At 35.8% G+C, this 20990-nt stretch overlaps 3 protein-coding genes, 1 non-coding gene and 2 pseudogenes across 6 annotated transcripts; 2 read left to right on the plus strand and 4 right to left on the minus strand.

The window, feature by feature from the left end:
• Window positions 1–3580: 3580 nt before the first annotated feature.
• Window positions 3581–3703, minus strand: F55A3.8. The gene has a single exon (NR_101617.1). It is a non-coding gene; the product is annotated as a small nucleolar RNA F55A3.8 (small nucleolar RNA).
• A 714-nt stretch (window positions 3704–4417) lies between these two features.
• gpx-8 lies at window positions 4418–5383 on the minus strand (annotated as a pseudogene). The gene is made up of 2 exons: window positions 5329–5383; window positions 4418–4781 (listed from the first exon to the last, which is right to left on the minus strand). Coding segments are annotated over exons 1-2 (419 nt in total).
• Window positions 5384–6489: 1106 nt separating this feature from the next.
• Window positions 6490–7284, minus strand: F55A3.6 (uncharacterized protein; the record flags this gene model as incomplete). Its single annotated transcript, NM_060418.6, has 4 exons — window positions 6490–6582; window positions 6636–6729; window positions 7018–7187; window positions 7231–7284. 4 exons carry the CDS (start codon window positions 7282–7284, stop codon window positions 6490–6492), a joined length of 411 nt encoding a protein of 136 aa, NP_492819.3.
• A 144-nt stretch (window positions 7285–7428) lies between these two features.
• Window positions 7429–9945, minus strand: F55A3.7 (annotated as a pseudogene). Its single transcript has 4 exons — window positions 9853–9945; window positions 9347–9802; window positions 8289–9015; window positions 7429–7868 (listed from the first exon to the last, which is right to left on the minus strand). Coding segments are annotated over exons 1-4 (1716 nt in total).
• A 1487-nt stretch (window positions 9946–11432) lies between these two features.
• On the plus strand, window positions 11433–15455 carry spt-16 (FACT complex subunit spt-16). Its single transcript, NM_060420.5, has 6 exons — window positions 11433–11511; window positions 11560–11652; window positions 11703–12158; window positions 12520–13961; window positions 14122–14548; window positions 14602–15455. The coding sequence occupies exons 1-6, from the start codon at window positions 11440–11442 to the stop codon at window positions 15202–15204; spliced, it is 3093 nt and encodes a 1030-aa protein (NP_492821.1). The 5' UTR covers window positions 11433–11439; the 3' UTR covers window positions 15205–15455.
• Window positions 15456–15703: 248 nt separating this feature from the next.
• F55A3.2 (C2H2-type domain-containing protein) lies at window positions 15704–20362 on the plus strand. The gene is made up of 5 exons (NM_060421.6): window positions 15704–15829; window positions 15895–16090; window positions 16665–17656; window positions 18643–19676; window positions 20104–20362. Exons 2-5 carry the CDS (start codon window positions 15895–15897, stop codon window positions 20201–20203), a joined length of 2322 nt encoding a protein of 773 aa, NP_492822.2. The 5' UTR covers window positions 15704–15829; the 3' UTR covers window positions 20204–20362.
• Window positions 20363–20990: the final 628 nt, after the last annotated feature.

Consider the following 20990-nt stretch of genomic DNA (forward strand, 5'->3'; position numbering starts at 1 on the left):
TAGAAGAGACGTAGAGAAATGGAAGAGGAGGAAGTTCTCAACAAAAAAAAAGCTATGCGGAACACATTTTCAGATGACGAGGATTTCTGAGTTTGAGGGACTTTTTAGAAAACACTGTCGAAAAAAATATATTTAATTGGATTTTTGTTAATTTTTCAATTTGTAGTTGATAATTACTATTAGAGGAAATAAGTTTCCAAAATAATTTCAACAACTTAAATTATAAGTTTGTCTACATTTTTATTTTTACCAAAATATTATGAACTTCACTCTGAATAAAATCGTTTATGTGAACTCATTTGTAGTGTTTTGAACAACTAAATATACTGAATATAACTATTTTTGCCATAAAATAAGTGAAACAATACCAAATTAGACCAAGCACAATTTGTGCATCTAGTAAAACATTTTCCCAAAGTTTCGTGAGATAACAACTACTGGGGGCCAAGCACTTGATGTTATTCTTTCAAAAAAAGTTTTGAAAGATTTTTCCAAATTTCACTGCATTTATAGATAACTTTCCAAAAAAATCAAAGTTTCGTGAGTTGGTCGTATAGAAGTTGGACGGTCGTTTTTTTTACTTACCACCCACTCTTTGAAGCTAATATTTTTGAAATTGTACTTGTTTCGGTTTTTTTACTTTAAAATCAAATGGAATAAGCAGATTCTCATGAAAAGATCCAGAAAGTCTCAAAATCCCCTAAATTGAGGGGTTCGTATAGAAGCTGAACGCACTGTATTAGCTAGTGTAAGACAATTTTTAATTTATTGCGCAAAGAAGCATATCGAGTTAAACTTTTTATATTTCGGATGAAACAGTTGAACATTAACACAGAAACAAGATTTGGACACTATAATGATATTTGCTTTAATAGGAAAAGTTATTGATCGATTATAATACAAAGTTCACAATTGAAGTAATTTAACATTGGATATACACGGAAACGACATTCAGCTCTTATTCCATCGTTTCGAGTAATTTCGTACTTATTTGGTCCAATTTCACGATGAGGGAAATCTAAAACATAAGAAATCCTGTTAGAATTTTGCACGTTGAACAATAGGCGTTTAAGCTTTTTGTTGGAGTAAGATGTTATCCAATGACGTAGAAATATATTCCAATCTTTTCCTGTTAGATTTGTTCCACCAATTGCTAATTCCATGCAATCAAAGTTGAAAAGATAATTCAAAGTCACCCAAGTGGCATTAATGACAGTAATTTTATCTGACTTTGTTATAGTTGTGCTTGTGTGGCCTTCGTTAGAGATTACACCAAACCATAGGCGAACGAATGTCAATTTTCTGAAGAAAAGTGCAACAATTTCTATTGAAATGTTCATTCCTTCAACATTCGCTTCAGCAATAACATCCTGTTTAGATGCCAACCAATTGATCGTTTATTCACTTCTATCTTCGAATTTGTTGAAATCGAGGTAAACTTGATGAATTGGAGAATTAAAGATATCCATGATGTATTCAGTAGTTTCTTTCATTTTTTCAGTGGATCTTCTGCATAAATACTCCAAGCTTCTTCGTTGAAATGATGATCAACGGTGACTTTCACATAAGGTGGACTCTTACTGTCACCATTGGAATGAAACTCGATTTCCCATTGTCTATAGTGTGATGTTTTAATGATAACAGATGGATTGACTTTCACAGTCACACGAATTATGTAACATCTGCTGGTTTTTGAAAATTCTTTTATGGTGTGCATTCCGTTTGCACTTGATTTTGCGATGAGAATTCTGAAATTTGTTTATTAATTTCAAAGTTATGGTTAGACTTTGTTTTTTTAATTTTTTGCATTGTTTGCTGAAAGTAAGATGAAGTGTATTACGGCATATGTGTTTTATTTGAGCGAATTTCCAACAAATGTTTCTACGAGTGCTATCAAAGCCACTCCATTGTACCACATAATACACATTTAAAAATATTACTATATGGATACGGTATTAGTACATTACTTATTCAGTTAAAATGGTTTGTAAAAATACCAAAAAACTTGGAGAGAGCAACAGCGACTTTAATTTTTTTGAAGAAAAATTCCCTACTGTATACCGCTGCAAGACCTATTCCTAAACTGGATATTTTTAAACGTGGCAACTATCTCGTATGTACTTCTATATTTGTTCATTACAATTTGAGGAATCGAAATGTTACGAGATATTAGAGGATTGTCTGAACATCTAAAGATCGGGATTCAATCGATTGCATTGTTTCTCATGGACGTCTTTACGCAGCGATACATGAATGTTTGAAGAGGTTATTTCTCTCCCAACGGAGAGCGGTCGTTTCCCAATGGGTGAGAAATAATGTGTTCAGAGCTGACAGAAAATAGAAGTCTATCTACGCAGAAACAATATGCGACTGTTCTCCGTTGGGTAAGAAATAACCTCTCCAAACATATACATATCACTCTGTATTAAGACGTCCATAAGAAACAATACAATCGATAATTTCCCAGTCACCAGATGTTTCGTCAGCTCTCCAATAGCTCATCATTCTGCTAAACCTCTTATCCCAGGTCCATCGATTCAGAAATGCCTGTCTCTTCAAAAATGGAAAGTCCCATCGTGTTTCCTCTTCTAAAACTACCTTCAGATGCTCTTCATCGTATGTTTACTATAGTCAGTCCGTTTGTCCTGTAAGTTTTTTCAAATTTCTGTATGAAAAATCAAGAATTTTTAACCAAAATTATTTTGAGTATTTTTAGACGACCAACACAAATAAAAATGCTTGAACAATTTTTCTAACCTAATGGGGTTACTCAAATAATGTAGCAAAATGTATTTAAATACATTTGTGACGTCACAAATGTATTTAAATACATGTTTTTTTCTACTTGAATAAGGTTGTGGCGTAATTTTTCTACACTTTTTAATTTTCCGACACTACTTGAATAACCTCATAAGCTTTTATTATATTCATAAACCAGCCATGGACCGCACCTATGGTGCCGCCCCGTCTTTTTTGAGAGACGCAAAAGACATAAAATATGCGGTGCGAATTGGCTATTGCTCATTTTCCATAATGTCTCCCAAATGTTCGTTGCTTTGAGATCAAAGATCGATTTACATAAGAACGAATGAACATTGCGATTTATATGTAGTAACTGATATGCTAAACTAAACAAAATCGGCTTCAACTTCATATAAAACTTAAAAATAAGCAAGATCGGGTAGAAGACTGAAGTAAGGTGCTCTGAGCTGCAGGACGCTTCAATAAATTTTGAGACTCTCGTCAAATGAAAGAATATAGTTAATAACATTAATTCTCACATTTTCAAGGAAGGCCTGTATGAAACGAAGAAAATTATGAACGTTGACTCGGAACTTCTTGACATCCATAATGTGACTCCATACATCAATCTTTGACTTTATAAATCAATCTACTTTGTTTTTAAAACAAGTTCGACCAAAACATTGAAACAAAGAAACGATTTTCAGAATCTCCATTGCAAAATCAAGTGCAAATGGAAAGAAACAAATAAAGGAATTCACAAAAAAGTGCAAATTTTACGAAATACATGTGGTTATGGGTATTAATCCATCTGTGAGCATACATGCATCATTTCCGACAAAATGGGAAGTTTCGTTTCATTCCAATGGTGATAGTACAAATCCTCCTGCTAACGAAATCACAGTTGATCATGCTAGAAAACAAGAAATTTGGAATATTTATGCAGAAGATCCACTGAAACAAATGAAAGAAACAACTGAACACATCATGGATATCCTTAACTCTCCAATTGATTCTATTTGCTTTAGCTTGTCCGACACGGTATATAGAAGTGTATCAACAATTAATTGGTTCGCATCTAAACAAGATGCCTTTTCTTGTGGGCATTCCAAAAGAAGTTGTTGCACTTCACTTTGATATTCCAAAAGTTTGTTGCACACACTTTGATATTCCAAAAGAAGTTGTTGCACTTTTCTTTAAAAAACTGACAGTCGTTGATCTATGCTATGGTGTAATCTTTAACGAAGGACACACGAGCAAAACTATCATTGAATCGGATATTTTTACTGTTTCATTCGCCAATTGGGTGACTTTGAATCATCTTTTCAATTTTGACTGTTTCGACATATTAGTCTCTGGTTCGAATCTTACAGGAAAAGATTGGAATATATTTCTTCGTCATTGGATGAAATCGTATTCCAACAAAAAACTCAAAAGTCTACAATTCAATGTTTGGAATGCCAATTGGGTCTCTACAATTTTAGATCTTCCTCATCGCGTAATTGAACCAAATAAGTACGAAATTACTCGAAACGATGGAACAAAAGCAGAATGTGTATTACATACACATACTCGTAACCTTTGGTTTGATATTAATGTCGTCTAATAACCTAATTGTTTTGTTAATCTAAAACTTATGTAAAGTCTAAAACTTGTATATATGTTGTACTACCACTTATCTCTGAAATAAATAAAGTTCAACTTGATATAGTTTTCCCTTATCGTAAGTCAATTTGTCCTTCGGCAAGGTGGTGCGGCAGAATCGTTTGATAACGTGTCCGTCTTTACCAACAAAAAACTTTGTAAAGTTATAACAGATCGAATCGCCTAATATCCCGATAGAGTCGCCCAGTGTCACGACATTCACTTTCTTCAACAACTTGTACAAAGGATCAGTGTTTACTCCGTTCACATCGATTTTTTGGTAGATTTTTGGCTGGTATTTGAAAAAATAGGGAAGATCACTCTCCCAGGACGACTCCTCATTATTGGATTGATTGCACGGGAAGACGAGAATTTCGAAAGAGCAGTCATGGAATCTGAAAATGCGGAAATTTCAGGGATTTTTTTTTAATTTGTTACGCTTTGTGTCATAATTTTGAACTTGGACCATAGGCATTTTTAAACAACTAGGCTCAAATTTTTGAACTGATTTTTCTAATTTTTCGATTTTTTTGGTTTATTTATTATAGTTTGTCAAAGTTTTTCATGATTTTGTTTCCAATTTTGGCTAAAAATTTTATAATTAATTCAGAAAGTACATTTTTTGGAAATTTTCAGAAATTAAAACGCGAAATCAACAGTCTGCGGCTGAAAAATACGGAAAAATTAAATTTCTGTTCAAAGTACTGAATTTGAGCTGAAAATATGAAATTCAATTATTTTTTTTCACTAGTGAGTGCACTTTTTTCACAAACAATTTAAATCAAATATACGTTTTTTCTTGATCATAATTTTCAAATTGAAAATTTCCAACAAATCATTTCTAAATTTGGAAAAAATTTTAAACCTCGCTAATTTTGCTCTGAAAATTGAATTTTCCAGTTATTTTTTCCACCAATAGCCAATTTGCTGTTCTAAACTTACAAATCAAACAGCTCATCGATTTGATTGAAGTTGGAATTGGAGAACTGAACGACATTCACAATGAGAATCACTTTTCCGCTGCAAATAAGGGATTTTTAGAAGTGGAAATGATTGAAAATGCAATAATTTTGCTAAAATTCAAGTGAAAATTGAAAAAAATGTTATATTTTCCGAAGTGAAAATAGTAAATTTTAAGCGAAAATTTGACAGTTTGATCAAATTTTGATTAAAACATATCTGGAAAAACTAAAAATTTTAGCTGAAAACCGATTGTCAAAAACTGTTCCAAAATGACTTAATTTTCATTTTTAAGCTGACAATTTAAACTTTTAGTGGTTTTTCTACAATTTTCATAGAATTTCTATCAAAATTACAACTGGAAGTTGGACAGCGGAATAATTTGTTCTTCTGGGGTTTTCACCGAAATTCCGAACACCGAGATCTTTTCAGACGAGATAGAAGACTGAACGTTGATCACGGGCGGCTGGAAATGGAGAAAAAAATGAGTGAAAATATGTATTTGGAGTTTTTTGAGGTTTAGGGAAAAATATAGTTTGAGAAAATTCGTGGTTTTTTAATTTTTGTTGAAAAATTATTATAACGCCAAAAGTGATTCAATTTTTCATAAAATACTTAAATTTTTTTATAATATAGTACAAAAAATAGTCTCGGAAAAAAATAATTGAAAGAAATGCATTTTTATTCAAATTTTTTTAATTTCTCAATTCATGATAAGCGCCAAAAATCTTTTATTCCTCAACATGGTGATATCCTAATCAATATATAATTGCGTACTAACTTGTTTAACAGCAAAAACCACATATCCTTAGAAAAATTGTGAGATTTAAAACGGAAAATTAGGATAAAGTCGGTGAATGACTATTTGCCGACAATGAGCTCCGAATGAACTCCGAATGAACGACAACGAAAATGCCGAAACTAAAATCACATTGATATCTATGCGTCTAAAATATTTAATCAAAGCGTGTACCTTCTTTAAACTCTTCGAACCAGAGCACATATTCTCGGTTGGCTGACGCCACAGAATCAGAGCAGTGGCATCCTTTGTGAGTATCACGAACGACAAGGTCATAGAAAATTGATCGAAATTCCCCAACTTCAAGTTCCTCTCCGAGAATAACCCGAGCTCTCTTCACGACGTCACATCCTTCCCAGAGCATCGCGACGACTGGTCCAGAGCTCATGTAATCGATAAGCAATGGGAAGAATGGTTTGTCCTTGTGCATAGAATTCCTTTAAAAAAATTATTGACTGCCCTAAAATTTAGAGATTTCCTGAAAACTTACATTGAGAAGCTCGTCGGACAATTCCATAGTTTTATTTTTGATGAGTGTGCATTCGGAATGTGTAAAACGGGCCTTTATATCTTCGATGAAATTACTGAAAATTAAACAAAATTTTATAAACATTTTCAAAAATGTCGAGTCTCCACTACGAAAGTGGGGAAGTACCGAAAAATATGCTTTCGCAACCTCCTCACGCTTATTTCGTAACCCTCACACTGTTTTGTTTTAAAATAAAAGAATAAAAATTTTGAGATTGATAACGAAAAACGCGCGAGGTTAGTGAAATAAGCGTGCGGGGGCTCCTATGCACACTTTTCGGTCCTATTGAGTTATTTTTGTAACTTCCGTTATTTTTGAAAAGTATAGAAAACTTGCAACTTACATTTTCTCGTCTTCTTTGACAAGTATGACGAGCTTTTCCTTATCCAAGTGGGCCTGCGAAAGAAGATGGTGATTCATCCGCTGGATACGGTACTTTTTCATCGAAACGCCACAAGAGCACAAGAAATTGGCCCCGTCGATTTTGACATCACCTTTGGGATCATACAATTCCTGCAATCCAATAAACTAAGATATTCCCTGATTGAATTTTTACCATCAGCTCCGTAGGTTGATAAAATTCGGGAAACTTCCGATGGGTCTCATACATCTAAAGACAGATTGAAATGAGAAACATCATAAATAGTGAAGAAATAAAACTGGTTCCGTGAACCATAGTTCCAAAGATCATGGGAAAACGAATTTTAAAATATTATTTGAATCATCATTGGAAAAATAATCAAGGAATTGGATAATTTAAAACGCGAAAATTGGCTGTACAAATTCATCGGAATCCAACGATCCTTCATCATCATCATCGGATTCAGTCTCTTCACCTTCACTTTCATCTTCATCACTTTCACTTCCTGATCCAGCAGATGCATCTTCTTCTTCAGGATCATAAGCATCCGAATCATCAGAATCATCCATTGCCTCTTCATTATCAGATTCAGCATTCAGGAAACTCCATCCACCTTCTTCAAAGAATGCTTCAAGATCATCAGTGATTGTCTTCATAACTTTTGCCCAATTGAGTGATTGAATTCCTTCACTGTACCAAATATCGCAAGTGTGAAGCTATTCTTTTATCTTATCGATATTGCTCATCAGGATTTGGGCGACCATCTGAGGCTTGGAAGAATTTTGATATTGTTGTAGAGAACATCGATACGATCACCGCGAAGAGATGTGTATCTGGAAAATGAATTGAATAAAAATCTTGAAAATTAGAGCTTTTGGGATTTTGCTTAAATATAATGAAACTGGTCCGCAACGGCGTAATTTCATAACGAAAGCTTTCAAAAAAAAGTCTAATCTTGCTGAAATCTGAAATATCGTCTTGTTCTTGTCGCAGGACCTGAAATGTAGTTTTTATGAAATTATAACCTTTTATTGCATATTTTGGTAGATTATCTCGTGTTAATTCGCGAATATAGGCACGTTTTAAGTCGATAGATATCTAAAAATTAACAAAAACAGATGAATATTGACTTTAAAAGTGTCTAAATCAAAAATTAATGCGATATAAACGACCAAATATTTAATAAAAGGTGATATTTAAAAAAAAAAAGAAATATGTAATTCAGAAAAAAAAGTCTTCTTTCAAAACTGCACCTAAATCCATTAGTATGAGCCTCCAACGATCCGGTGATAAGCTTCTGAATAATATTTGGACAAATCAGAAGATTGAGCTTTGGATTCAATTTGTTCTGGCTCAAAATCAATTTGTCCTGCTTAACAGCGCCTTCCTTCTCCCGTTGTTCAGCCTCTTCAGACTTGAATCTCTTCTGCATTTCCTTGATAAATCGGAATGCGGTGCTCAAATTACGGCTCGGAGCAGTCGAATCACTGTGATGATCCTTGATGTTGCTCGCACGGAACGTGAACTCCTTCATATAGTGTGCAAGTGGATGTGGGAATTGCCCACTATCCTTTCCAACTTGAGATCCTGGAGTGGCAAAGTTGATTCGAAGATATGTTAAATCGCCTTCAACTGATTGCGAACAATTCTTTATCATAGAGATATGGAATGGGACAGGAATTCCAAATATTGGAACAACCACAGAATCATACTTGCGATCCACGAAAATCAACATCTTCTGAACGTCTGCATCTTGTGGTAATATTTTGATAAACGTGCTCCAAACGAGGTGATGATTGTTCCAAACTGGCTGTGAAGATGAGACCGAGCTTTCATGATTCCATTTGAATTAGTAATTTCCACCAACATTACGATTGGATCATAGCATGTGTCGGCTTCATACTTGGCCAGTGCCTGTTGTACTTTTGAATCCTTCATGAAGGCGGCAAACTGATTGGAGAGAACAGAGTGACGGACTCGCTGAAAGAAAGAAAAATTATTGTTTTCTTGGGGTTTACAAGTGTTTTACCAAGGAGTACAACTACATAAGCCAGTTATCGGTGATAGATAAAAGGAAAAATAGTGTAGTCATCTAAAAAATAGCTTTTATTTCAATTGAAACAACTGGAAGAACGCTCAAAAATTATAGGAAAGTTGAATTTTTTGCAATTTCCAACTTTCAGATTGTTTTTGAGCACTTCTTCCGTTTGTCCAATTGAATTAAAAAGCTATTTTCAGATACACAAACTGTTTCTCTACATTCTATCACCAAAAGAACTCCCAGTTCAACTATTTTCAGAACGATAAGCACCTTTTCATTATCACTGATCTCCACGTAGCGAGCTCTCGCAGCTGTCCATGATGCGGTTGTAGCCTGTGCTGATTTTCGAATCAAATCCATCTCCTTATCGTCTTTAACTGCGAACAGATGAGTAAACGCGAGAGTAACGTCATTCTTATTGACACCGCCTTCCTCGAGCGCCTTATTCCACGAACTGACGAATTCCGAGCTGAATTTCTCTTTGACGAAATTTCCAACATCTCCGCCTGCACTTTTGATGTGATCAATGAGCTTTTCAAAGTTTCCAGCGTCTTTATCGGTTTTATCGCGGAGCAGTGTGCTGACTGTTGGCACTTTTCCTGAGCTCTGATTGTCTCCAGTGACTGATCCGAAGAATTCGACTTTGCGATTACTTCCGAGAATGTAAATGTGATCATTGAGAAGCAACAGGACTGTGTCAGCGATTTCGTGGCCAAAAAGCCAGGTCTGAAATAAAAATTTGTCTTGAGTTTGAACAAAGTCTGAAAAATCCTTACAAATAGTTCGCTGGTCTTTGTATATGGATTATCAGTCTCTCCGTATACAAAAGCAAGTGATTTGATCGAATCTAGACCATCGGCTCCCTTCTCCTGTAAAATATTTGTAAAAAAGTAAAAACTATCAAAAACAGATCCAATGAAAATAAAATGGAACTCGGTAATTTTCAAACTCAATCTCACAATTTTTCGATGGAAAACATTTTAAAAATATAGCAATTCTACAGCTTTTATGGCAAAAAAATAGGGAAAAAATTAGAATTCAAAAATGTTCGTCGACAACAACGCAAAACCACAATCGTGTCGAGACCCATCCGAGTAAGCCGATGTCCCTTTAACCAACCCTATCGCGGTTTTTTTTTAAATTTTTAAAATTTCTTCAAATATTTCGTCCGTTTCTCTTGTGGACCGCTGTTAAAATAGTTAAATACTTTATTTTTCAGAAAACAGATAATTTATACCAAATTGACAGATGTAGAGCTAAACTCCTCAAAATTTTCTAAAGTTCTTATAATTTTACTGTTGTCTGCGTTTCAAGGCCTGAAATATTGTAGGCACTATCGTAGGATTACAACCGGATTTGTAACTTTGATTATCTGAAAAGGAAAAATATTAAACTTTTCTTTCAGGATTTTTCGCAATTGCCGGCGTAATAATTGCTAAAAGTCGACTTTAACTTCAATATATTTTAGCATTCCGAATCTGAAACTAGTTCCCAAATGCCATCTCTCCTTATCATTATAGTCTTCTTGCTGGTATTCTTGGAAATTGGATTTTTCCCTGTAATGTGTGGATGTTGGATGGATGTTTGTACACTTCCATTATTCAATATAACATTATCACAAAGAATTGCAACATTTGCCACAGCTCCATTCATGTCAATATTCCTTCATTGGATGGTTGGAATGATTTATGTATTTTATTCAGCGTCATTTGTGATTCTTCTTCGAGAAATCCTTCGTCCTGGTGTACTATGGTTTATGAGAAATCTCAACGATCCCGACTTTAATCCAATTCAAGAAATAATTGATCTACCGTTCACGCGGCATTTCCGAAGACTTGTTGTATCTACAACTCTGTTCTTTTCAACGATTCTTCTGACATCCTACATCCCGCTCAACATAATCTCATCACTTATTCCACATCTTCTACCCTACAGAAACTCCACTTTCTGAACTCTCGCTGGAATTGATGTTTCTTCAAGAATTCATCACAATTGTGTACTCTCACATGGCCCCTCCGTAAATAACATGGCGGGAATATTGCATGCGGAGTGGTTGCGAAAGTGCGTGCGGCTGTTGCGTTCCTTGACCACGCCCAACTTCATTCCATTCTTTTTCGCGCGCAATCCTCACTTTCAGCTCTAATTTTTCAGAGTTTACAGTTCTTCAGTGAAAAAATATTTGTCTCGTCAAAACGTTTTTTTCAAAATTTTAAAATTGTGTCAAAAAAAATTAATTTTTTCGCAAATTTCAAACTTTTAGCCTATCCGAATCCGTTGCTGGTCACTTTGTTTACGTTATCGATTTTTGCTTCCATCTCTCAATCCTCGTGACTTTAACACAATTTCTAACTTTCAGGGGAGAAATGTCTGGAAAACGGGCAGTTCTCAACAAGGATCTCTTTTTCCAGAGAGCGGAGAGGCTTTATGAGCACTGGGTTTGTGACTTTCAGGACTTTACGAATTTTTAATCAAATATTTTACAGGAGAAGGGAGCCGATGGTCTAGATTCGATCAAATCACTTGCTTTTGTATACGGAGAGACTGATAATCCATATACAAAGACCAGCGCACTATTTGTAAGGATTTTTCAGAATTTGTTCAAACTCAAGACAAATTTTTATTTCAGACCTGGCTGTTTGGCCACGAAATCGCTGACACAGTCCTGTTGCTTCTCAAAGATCACATTTACATTCTCGGAAGTAATCGCAAAGTCGAATTCTTCGGATCAGTCACTGGAGACAATCAGAGCTCAGGAAAAGTGCCAACAGTCAGCACACTGCTCCGCGATAAAACCGACAAAGACGCTGGAAACTTTGAAAAGCTCATCGATCACATCAAAAGTGCCGGCGGAGATGTTGGAAATTTCGTCAAAGAGAAATTCAGCTCGGAATTCGTCAGTTCGTGGAATAAGGCGCTCGAGGAAGGCGGTGTCAATAAGAATGACGTCACTCTCGCGTTTACTCATCTGTTCGCAGTGAAAGACGATAAGGAGATGGATTTGATTCGAAAATCAGCACAAGCTACAACCGCATCATGGACAGCTGCAAGAGCTCGCTACGTAGAGATCATTGATCAAGAAAAGGTGCTTATCGTTCTGAAAATAGTTGAACCAGGAGTCCGCTGCAAGCATTTCTACATAATTAGCCAGTTTTTGGTGATAGAATATAATGAAGCAGTTGATGTATCTGAAAATAGCTTTTAATTCAATTGAAAAAGCGGAAGAACTGCTCAAAATCAATCTGAAAGTTGGAAATCACCCGAAAATTAAACTTTCATGCAGTTTTTGAGCGTTCTTCCAGTTGTTTCAATTAAATGTAAAGCTATTTTTAGATGACTAAACTGTTTTTCCTTTTATCTATCACCAATAACTGGCTCATTTTTTAGTACTCCTGGGAAAACCACTGTTTTAATCCCGAGAAAATAATTCTTTTTTATTTTTGCAGCGAGTCCGTCACTCTGTTCTCTCCAATGAGTTTGCCGCCTTCATGAAGGATTCAAAAGTACAACAGGCACTGGCCAAGTATGAAGCCGACACATGCTATGATCCAATCGTAATGTCCGGTGGAAATTACTCGTTCAAATGGAATCATGAAAGCTCGGAATCTCATCTTCACAGCCAGTTTGGAACGATCATCACTTCGTTCGGAGCTCGTTTATCAGAATATTGCACAAATTTGACGCGAACTATGCTCATCTTCCCATCTTCTGAACTTGAGACTGCCTATGAAGCGATTCTTGCCGCCGAGCTGGCAGTAATTGCTGCTCTGAAGCCAGGAGCCAAGCTGAGCGATGTTTATAAAATTGGAATCGATACATTGACGGAGAAAAGTCCAAAACTTGCTGAAACTCTGAACAAGAAAGAGCTTGGATTTGCGACTGGAATCGAATTCCGTGAGAGTCGTCTTGCTATCAGTGCGAAGTGTGACGAGGTTGTCAAAGCAGGAATGGTCTTCATCGTTTATATTGGTGTCGATAGTATTCCAAACAAAAATAAAGGAGAAAAAGGAAAACCCGCCGCAATTGCAATCTCGGATACAATTTTGGTTAAAGAAGAAGGCGATAACGAGATTCTCACCGAAAAAGCCAAATCACGCCTGAAGTCCAACGTCATCAAATTCAAAGAGGAGCAGGAAAACCGTGAAGCTGAAAAGGACAATGATCAGAAGAAAATGCTCGGAAGAGGTCAGAGAAGTGTCGTTCTAACTGATCAGACGAGAAATAAGACGACAAACGAAGAGTTACGTAAGGAACGTCAGAAAGAGCTCGGAGTTCAGTTGAATGAGCTCGCAAAAGCTCGTCTTTCAAAGCAAGGCGGTGGGACCGATGAGAAAAAGTCGAAGAAATCGAATGTGTCATATAAAACCGAAGAGAGATTCCCACAAGATGCAGACGTTCAGAAGATGTTGATTTTCGTGGATCGCAAGTATGATTCTGTGGTTGTTCCAATATTTGGAATTCCTGTCCCATTCCATATCTCCATGATAAAGAATTGTTCGCAATCAGTTGAAGGAGATTTCACATATCTTCGAATCAACTTTGCCACTCCAGGATCTCAAGTTGGAAAGGATAGTGGGCAATTCCCACATCCACTTGCACACTATATGAAGGAGCTCACGTTCCGTGCGAGTAACATCAAGGATCATCACAGTGATTCGACTGCGCCGAGCCATAATTTGAGCACCGCATTCCGACTCATCAAGGAAATGCAGAAGAGATTCAAGACTGAAGAGGCTGAAGAGCGGGAGAAGGAAGGAGCTGTGAAGCAGGACAAATTGATTTTGAGCCAGAACAAATTGAATCCGAAGCTCAAGGATCTTCTGATTCGTCCGAATATTATTCAAAAGCGTATCACTGGATCGTTGGAGGCCCACACTAATGGATTTAGGTACAGTTTTGAAGGAAAACGAATGTTTCTGAACTCAAAAATTGCCAAATTTGAAAACTTTCGTTTCGAAATTATGCCGTTTCGGATCAGTTTTAGTCTATTTAAACAAAAAAAATCTAAAAGCTCAAAATTTCCTATTTTTATTTCAATGATTTTCCAGATACACATCTCTTCGTGGTGATCGTATTGATGTTCTCTACAACAACATCAAACATGCATTCTTCCAACCGTGCGACAATGAAATGATCATCCTTCTGCACTTCCATCTCAAGAATCCAGTATTGTGGGGAAAGAAGAAGTATAAGGATGTTCAATTCTACACAGAAGTCGGAGAAATCACTACGGATCTTGGAAAGTATCATCATATGCAAGATCGTGATGATATGCAGAGTGAACAGCAAGAACGTGAAATGCGTCGTCGTCTCAATGCTGCATTTAATAGTTTCTGCGAGAAGGTGTCTCGTCTCACAAATGATCAATTTGAATTCGATTCTCCGTTCGCTGGACTCGGATTCTTTGGAGTTCCGTATCGTTCGGCTACCACACTCAAACCAACTGCATCGTGCCTTGTTAATCTCACCGAATGGGTATGTTTTTTGAATTTTATTCCTGAATTCTTTTATATTTTATTTATTTTCAGCCTACATTCATCGTCACACTCTCCGAAGTTGAACTTGTCCACTTTGAACGTGTCTCTCTTCAACTCAAGAATTTCGATATGGTCTTCATCTTCAAAGATTACAAGATCAAACCTCAGATGGTCGCCCAAATCCCGATGAGCAGCATCGATAAGATAAAAGAATGGCTTCATACTTGTGATATTTGGTACAGTGAAGGAATTCAATCACTGAATTGGGCAAAAGTTATGAAGACAATCACTGATGATCTTGAAGCATTCTTTGAAGAAGGTGGATGGAGTTTCCTTAATGTTGAATCTGATAATGAAGAGGCAATGGATGATTCTGATGATTCGGATGCTTATGATCCTGAAGAAGAAGATGCATCTGCTGGATCAGGAAGTGAAAGTGATGAAGATGAAAGTGAAGGTGAAGAGACTGAATCCGATGATGATGATGAAGGATCGTTGGATTCCGATGAATCAGAAGGAAAAGATTGGTCAGATTTGGAGGAAGAAGCAGCGAATGCTGATAAGAGACGTGAAGTCGAAGAACCTTCACGTGATCGTGATCGTAAGAGACCACATTCGAGCAAGTCTGGACCATCGCACAAACGCAGAAAGTAAATCCTGTTTGTATAATTTCCTCCGTTTTATTCTTTTGTTTTGTTTTTCAACTATTTAAATCCCCAAGAATTTTCTTCGCATCTCAATCAATCAATCCGTCCCGTTACACCCCCCATTTTACAACAATTTTACAACTAAAATCTGTCAATCCCCTTATTTTTCTTTCCCACTCAAAATTTGAGTCGATGCTAAAATATTTTTGATTTCAAAATCAATTAATGTCAAATGAAGTTTCATGGAGGCACGTTTTTACATAATTTTGTCGGTTTTCTGAAAATGTTTCCGTTTCTACTTTTTCTGATTAATATTACAACAACAAAATTATACAGATTTCTAAAAAGGAAAAGTTTTGCCAAATGGGTCTCGCCGCGCAGACGACAGGTTACTGTAGCTCGTGTTGATCTTCGAGCCGCTTTAGAATATTATGCAAAAGCGTCATAGACACGAGTTACCGTAGTCCTCGTGGCGAGACCCATTTGGCGAAAAGTTTTAATTTTAGACGTCTGTGTAATAAGCAGTTGCTTGAAACATGAAGATCGTATGCAGAGGGTGGAGCATTGGAATGCTCTTGACATGCCACGTGTCTTGCACTTAGCCCTCTGATTGCGGTGGATTTGTGGGTTCGGTGAGTGGGAATTTTGCTGAAAATAATTTTTTAATTGAATAAACTCGCTAATTTCCGATTTACAGATGCCGAAACCACCTGGCCCAGTGGCAAAACGGTTAAAACTGAAGGATGATTCAGTTTCGGGTTCCGATTCAGCATCTACGAGAACGAGTCGAAAAACACGTGGAAAAATGATGAGAAGTAATGAAAAAATAGGAACTTTGACGATGGATGAAGCCATTAAAGCTGCTGAGAAGATTACAGGATTTCAGAAAATTGGTAATATTATTGTTCCGCTGAATAGAAGGATCAGAAAGAGGCAGAGGTTTTGCAAGACTGTGGCGCGGTTCGATGCATTTCGATTTATGGAGGGTTCTGTAATACACGTGGACAAGTTTTAACATAAAAATAGATCCAATTTTTAATCAGAAATCGATATAATAATTTAGAAAATTATTTTTTCCAACTGAAAAGATATTTATTTTTGTTGAAAAATTTGAAAAATGCCCGAAATTTGTCGTTTTCCGTTAAATTATATTTTACGGCAAATTTCAGGCATAACTTGAGGTATTTTTTCAAACGTTTCAACAAAATAAATACTTTTCAGATGATTCACAGAGATATTCTAAGTCAAAAAATTAGAATCGACTTTTACCTGAAAACATATGAATATTTTTAGTGAAAAAACTATATTCACATTTGTCCACGCGTAGTACAAAATCCTTCGTAAATCTACATGATAAAACTGTGCCGCAGACTTGCAAAACGCTCCACTTTTTTTCAGATTTTAAACTGAAATTAGAAATTCACAGCTCAATTCATATCGATTTTTGAACAAATTTCAAATTTCCAGATCTCCGCCTAACACATCGTCGAGATTCCGATGCTGCAAACTCGATGAAATGGATATCCACATTTGATGAAGATGACGTGGTTATTCAACGAAAACTCTGTATGATATGTAAGCAGAGTCCGATGGATGCTTTTTTCAAATCTCATGTTGCTCAAGCTCATCCAGCTACACCATCGGAAGCATCAGAAGTGATGAGAAGACTCAGTGACGTCAGATATTCAAGATTTTGTCAAAATGGACAAATTTCGAAGGAATCTATTCAAAAGATGTTCCCAACGATTTCACCGATTCTTCTGATCAATTTTCTTGCCGGCTTAGGATTTATAATATGTCGGAAAGATTATAATAAGAAATCTGTGAATTTTGAGAAGAAATATCAGGGATCCGATGTTCGTGGTGTCTCAAAATCCGAAGCCAATGAAATTCTGAACTCTTTAAAACAGAATTCCATTCGATTTCTGGATGAACTTGAATTCAGTGCTGAAATTGTTACGAATGCAAGAATGCTTGATCCTTCAACTCAATCTACAGTTCAATGCCATATTTGTGATAAAATTTCGAATCTGAAGAATTTCACGCGACACATGCAAATTCATAGGGATTCCTTGGAAATTTTGGGAATCAAATATTCATTGGATGACGTCATTGAAATATTTAAAAGAATCACTGATGTTCGAAATACGTTGTACTACGCAGCACAACCAATATCACAATCAAAAATCATGGAAATTTGTGAAGGAAATGTCGAAGTTCAGAGGAAACTTGTTTCTTTTCTTCTTGACGCTGGATTCGTGGTAGCAGACACTTCGAAATATGAATCATTGGCTCAAAAGATTATTGTAATGGATCCGGAGATGCCAGAATTGATTGAAGTGAAAGAAGAACCAGAGGATTGCGATGAGAAATATGAACTACCGATTCTCGAAGTGTCGGAGCCTGGAAGCTCGGAGCCCAGTGAATCTAGAACGAGAAGTCGTTCTAGTAGTGTAACTGTAAGTTACTTGTGGCGCGGTTTTGATCAAAATCTTCCAGTTTCCTTTTTCAGCTTTCCAACAAATTGTTTTCTATAAAAATGTAGTGACACCTAGATTTTTGCAATCAGATACTGGCAATCTGTGAATTTTGCAAATACAGCGTCGCACTGAAAAAGAGAGTCATTTCGCAACCTTGCGGCACGGTTTTTCCTCCTTTTTTCGCCCGTTTTCCACAGGAAAAGAGGGAAATTGAAATTTCGAGGTCAAAAATTAAATGTTCTAAAATCGTTGAAAATGGTCGTAGAGAGCTGTGCTTTCAGCTTGCATTCGGTATTTATGTACTAATTACGAATTCAGTATAAAAACCCGATTGATAGTGGAAAAATTTTTATTTTTAAGGCAAAAACCTCATTTTTTTGACAACATTTTTTCTGCCTCGATTTTCAGAAGGAAAATCGAACATTTTTGGAATAAATTTTACTTTAAAATGTAGCCAGAAGCTTACTCTACAATACTTTCACCTCAAAACCCAAGATTTCTAAAAGAGAACAGCGCACGAAGCGGTGGTTTGAGGATTGCACCCAAAAAAACACACCAAGGGGGAGATGCGGCGGGTGAAAGAGCGCGCACCACGGTTTGGAGCTCTATAAAATAGGTTTAAAGTGCTCAGATCGAAATGATTTTTAGGTGAACAGACGCGCCTCGTCGAGTTGTATATTCTCCTGGAAAATCTCGTGAAATAACAAAAATAGCAAAAAAATGTCCGAAATGGGACATTTTTTGACATTTGCGGAGGAATTGCATTTTCAAAAACGACCTCCCGTGGCACACTCGCCATTTAAGAGGAAATCAAGGCTGAAAAAAAGGGAAAAACTGGTGGAAAAGAATCCTAAAATAAAGAACTTTTTTTGCAAAATTAACTGATCGATAATAAGAAAACACCTTTAAAAAACCTTCAAAAATTTCCATTAAAACTAAAAAATATCGCAAAAAAGTTATTTCAGAGTGACACGAGCTCCATTTCGTCCACGAGTTCAACCGAATCCAGAATAATTCTCCGACCGTGCAGCTCTCCATCGGATGAACAATTCCCATATTGTGTACTGAATGCGATTCCAGAACATTTTGAAGTAGAACACGCACTTTTTGATATTTTGGAAGCAATGACAGACGATTCGGAATTTAAATTAGAAAAATCTCAATTTGGATTCCTTCTTGGATATACTATGTATTGTCTTGTAGTTGCTAATGGAAGCAAACAGAATGTTATTTCACGTTTGACACTCGGGGACTTTCGGAATTCAAAAATTGATGAGCAATCTGGACTTCATTATTTCTCGTTTTCAACTAAAACTACATGCAAAAAACTCGATACTCTGGAGTACCTATGTGCTGATGAACGAATTTGGAGAGCTCTAGAGATATTTGAAGTTGCAAGAGAAAGAAGAGCATTAGAAATGAAATGGAGCACATTGAATGAGAATTCTGCTCCATTTTTCTTTTCATTTGTCTCACCGTCTCCAATTGTCAAGGATACAAACTACTGGTTGAGCATATTTCTTCGATCTTGTGGTATTGATTGGCTATGTAAGAGCAATAATATATGCTCGGCAGCCTGGTCGCTAGTGTTTCGAGATTCCAATAAAACATCTCATCAACAGTATGCGATCACTTATTTCAAATTGTTACGAGAAAAAGAACGAAGTCAGATTCAATTTCTTGATGGTGGTCTTGCTGGACATCCGACTTATCGCAAAATTTCGTCTGTAGTAATTTCAAAGAAACGAAAGAACCATATAGTACCGCATGAAAAGATTCGAAAAAAACAGAAAAGATATAGAACACCGGAACGTATAGGAATACCGAACAGGCCCAGAGGTGGAGATCATAAATCTTTGGATTTTAAGAGAAGAACCGGGAGATATGTTGAGCCTGAAAGCCCAGAAGATTCAGATGAGACTGATAAGGTTCAAGAATCTGTGATTTGTCATGTAAAGGAAGATCCTATCGATTCCACGTATTTTGATAGTTGTGAATGGTAATTGAAATTTAATTTTTTAAATTTCGATAATTCGGCAATTTCCGGTCTCGACATGACAAATTTTTGTAAAATACGAATTGTGTGCGTCTTTGAAGAGTACTGTAATTTCAAACCCTAGTTGCGGATATTTTTGAAATTTTTTGATTTTTAAAACTCAACTTTAACAAAGAAAAACTTTCACGAATCAAAAGAAAAACGATTAAAAATCGAAAAAAATTCCACATTTACAAAAGTTTTGAAGTTACAGTACTCTTTACATAAATTTATCGTGTCGAGACCGGGTACCGTATTTGTGAATGATTTTTTTCGGGAACAAAAACTTTTTGCCTTCCGAGCAACTAAAAAAAGTTTATTTGTGTAGTTTTTGACTCGCGAATTCAATTTTTCCAATCCCCATTCCCAACATAATAATTATTTGTTTCAGTATCCCAACTCCTCTGGAAATGACGTCACACTCGTCTTCTCAACTATATCAACAATATCGTGTGAAAGTCGAAGGAGATGTGACTCTAACCTGCCTCTAAGCCTGTGTCTCTGCTTCTCTTCTCTCTCTTTCTCTCGTTGATAATTACGTTGCTACGGGTTACTTTATTTACATGTTCGCTGTCAAGTCATATGATTGCATTTTTTGTTTTAGATAATATTATTATAATGCTTTAATAAATTCATCTCATTGTTTATTCATTAAATTTTTTTGAATTTCGTTAACTGACCGGTTGAAAGTCCGGAAATTAATTTATTATGATAATGAGTTTTTTTTTAAAGAAAACATGAGATAAATTGGTGATTTGCAAGAAAAAATCAATTCTTAATCAAAACCTTGCAAATTCTTCTCATTTTTGATTACTGGTAAAAACTAGAATTTCTCGTTTCCATCAGTTTATTCAATGATTCTAAAAAATTTACTGGAAAAACTGTATTCATGAGATAAAGTTGAGCGTTTTTTACAGAAAATGATCCAAAATCAAAAAAAGTCTATAAATTACAGTACCCCTTTAAAGGCGCACGCCACTTTTGTAAAACGTCTCCTGCAACGATTAATTGTTTTCGTAGAAAATGTGTGCGCCTTTAAGCAATTACGGTAGTTTTTCACAATTTTTGTATGTTTTTATTTTATTTTCTAATGAAAAAGTACCCATGTTTACCGATGAGGAGTGCGCGAATTTACTAAATAATAATTTATTAAATATAAATTCACTCAAATTTAAATTTTGATTTAAAAAAATTAAAATCTGAAGAAATTCCAGAATTTAGAAATTATTTTAAATAGTAAAATTCTATTTTTCGTTAAAAATAATCTTTTCTAGGCTA

This window comes from Caenorhabditis elegans, chromosome I, assembly GCF_000002985.6.
Source record: "Caenorhabditis elegans chromosome I".
Lineage (NCBI taxonomy): Eukaryota > Metazoa > Nematoda > Chromadorea > Rhabditida > Rhabditidae > Caenorhabditis > Caenorhabditis elegans.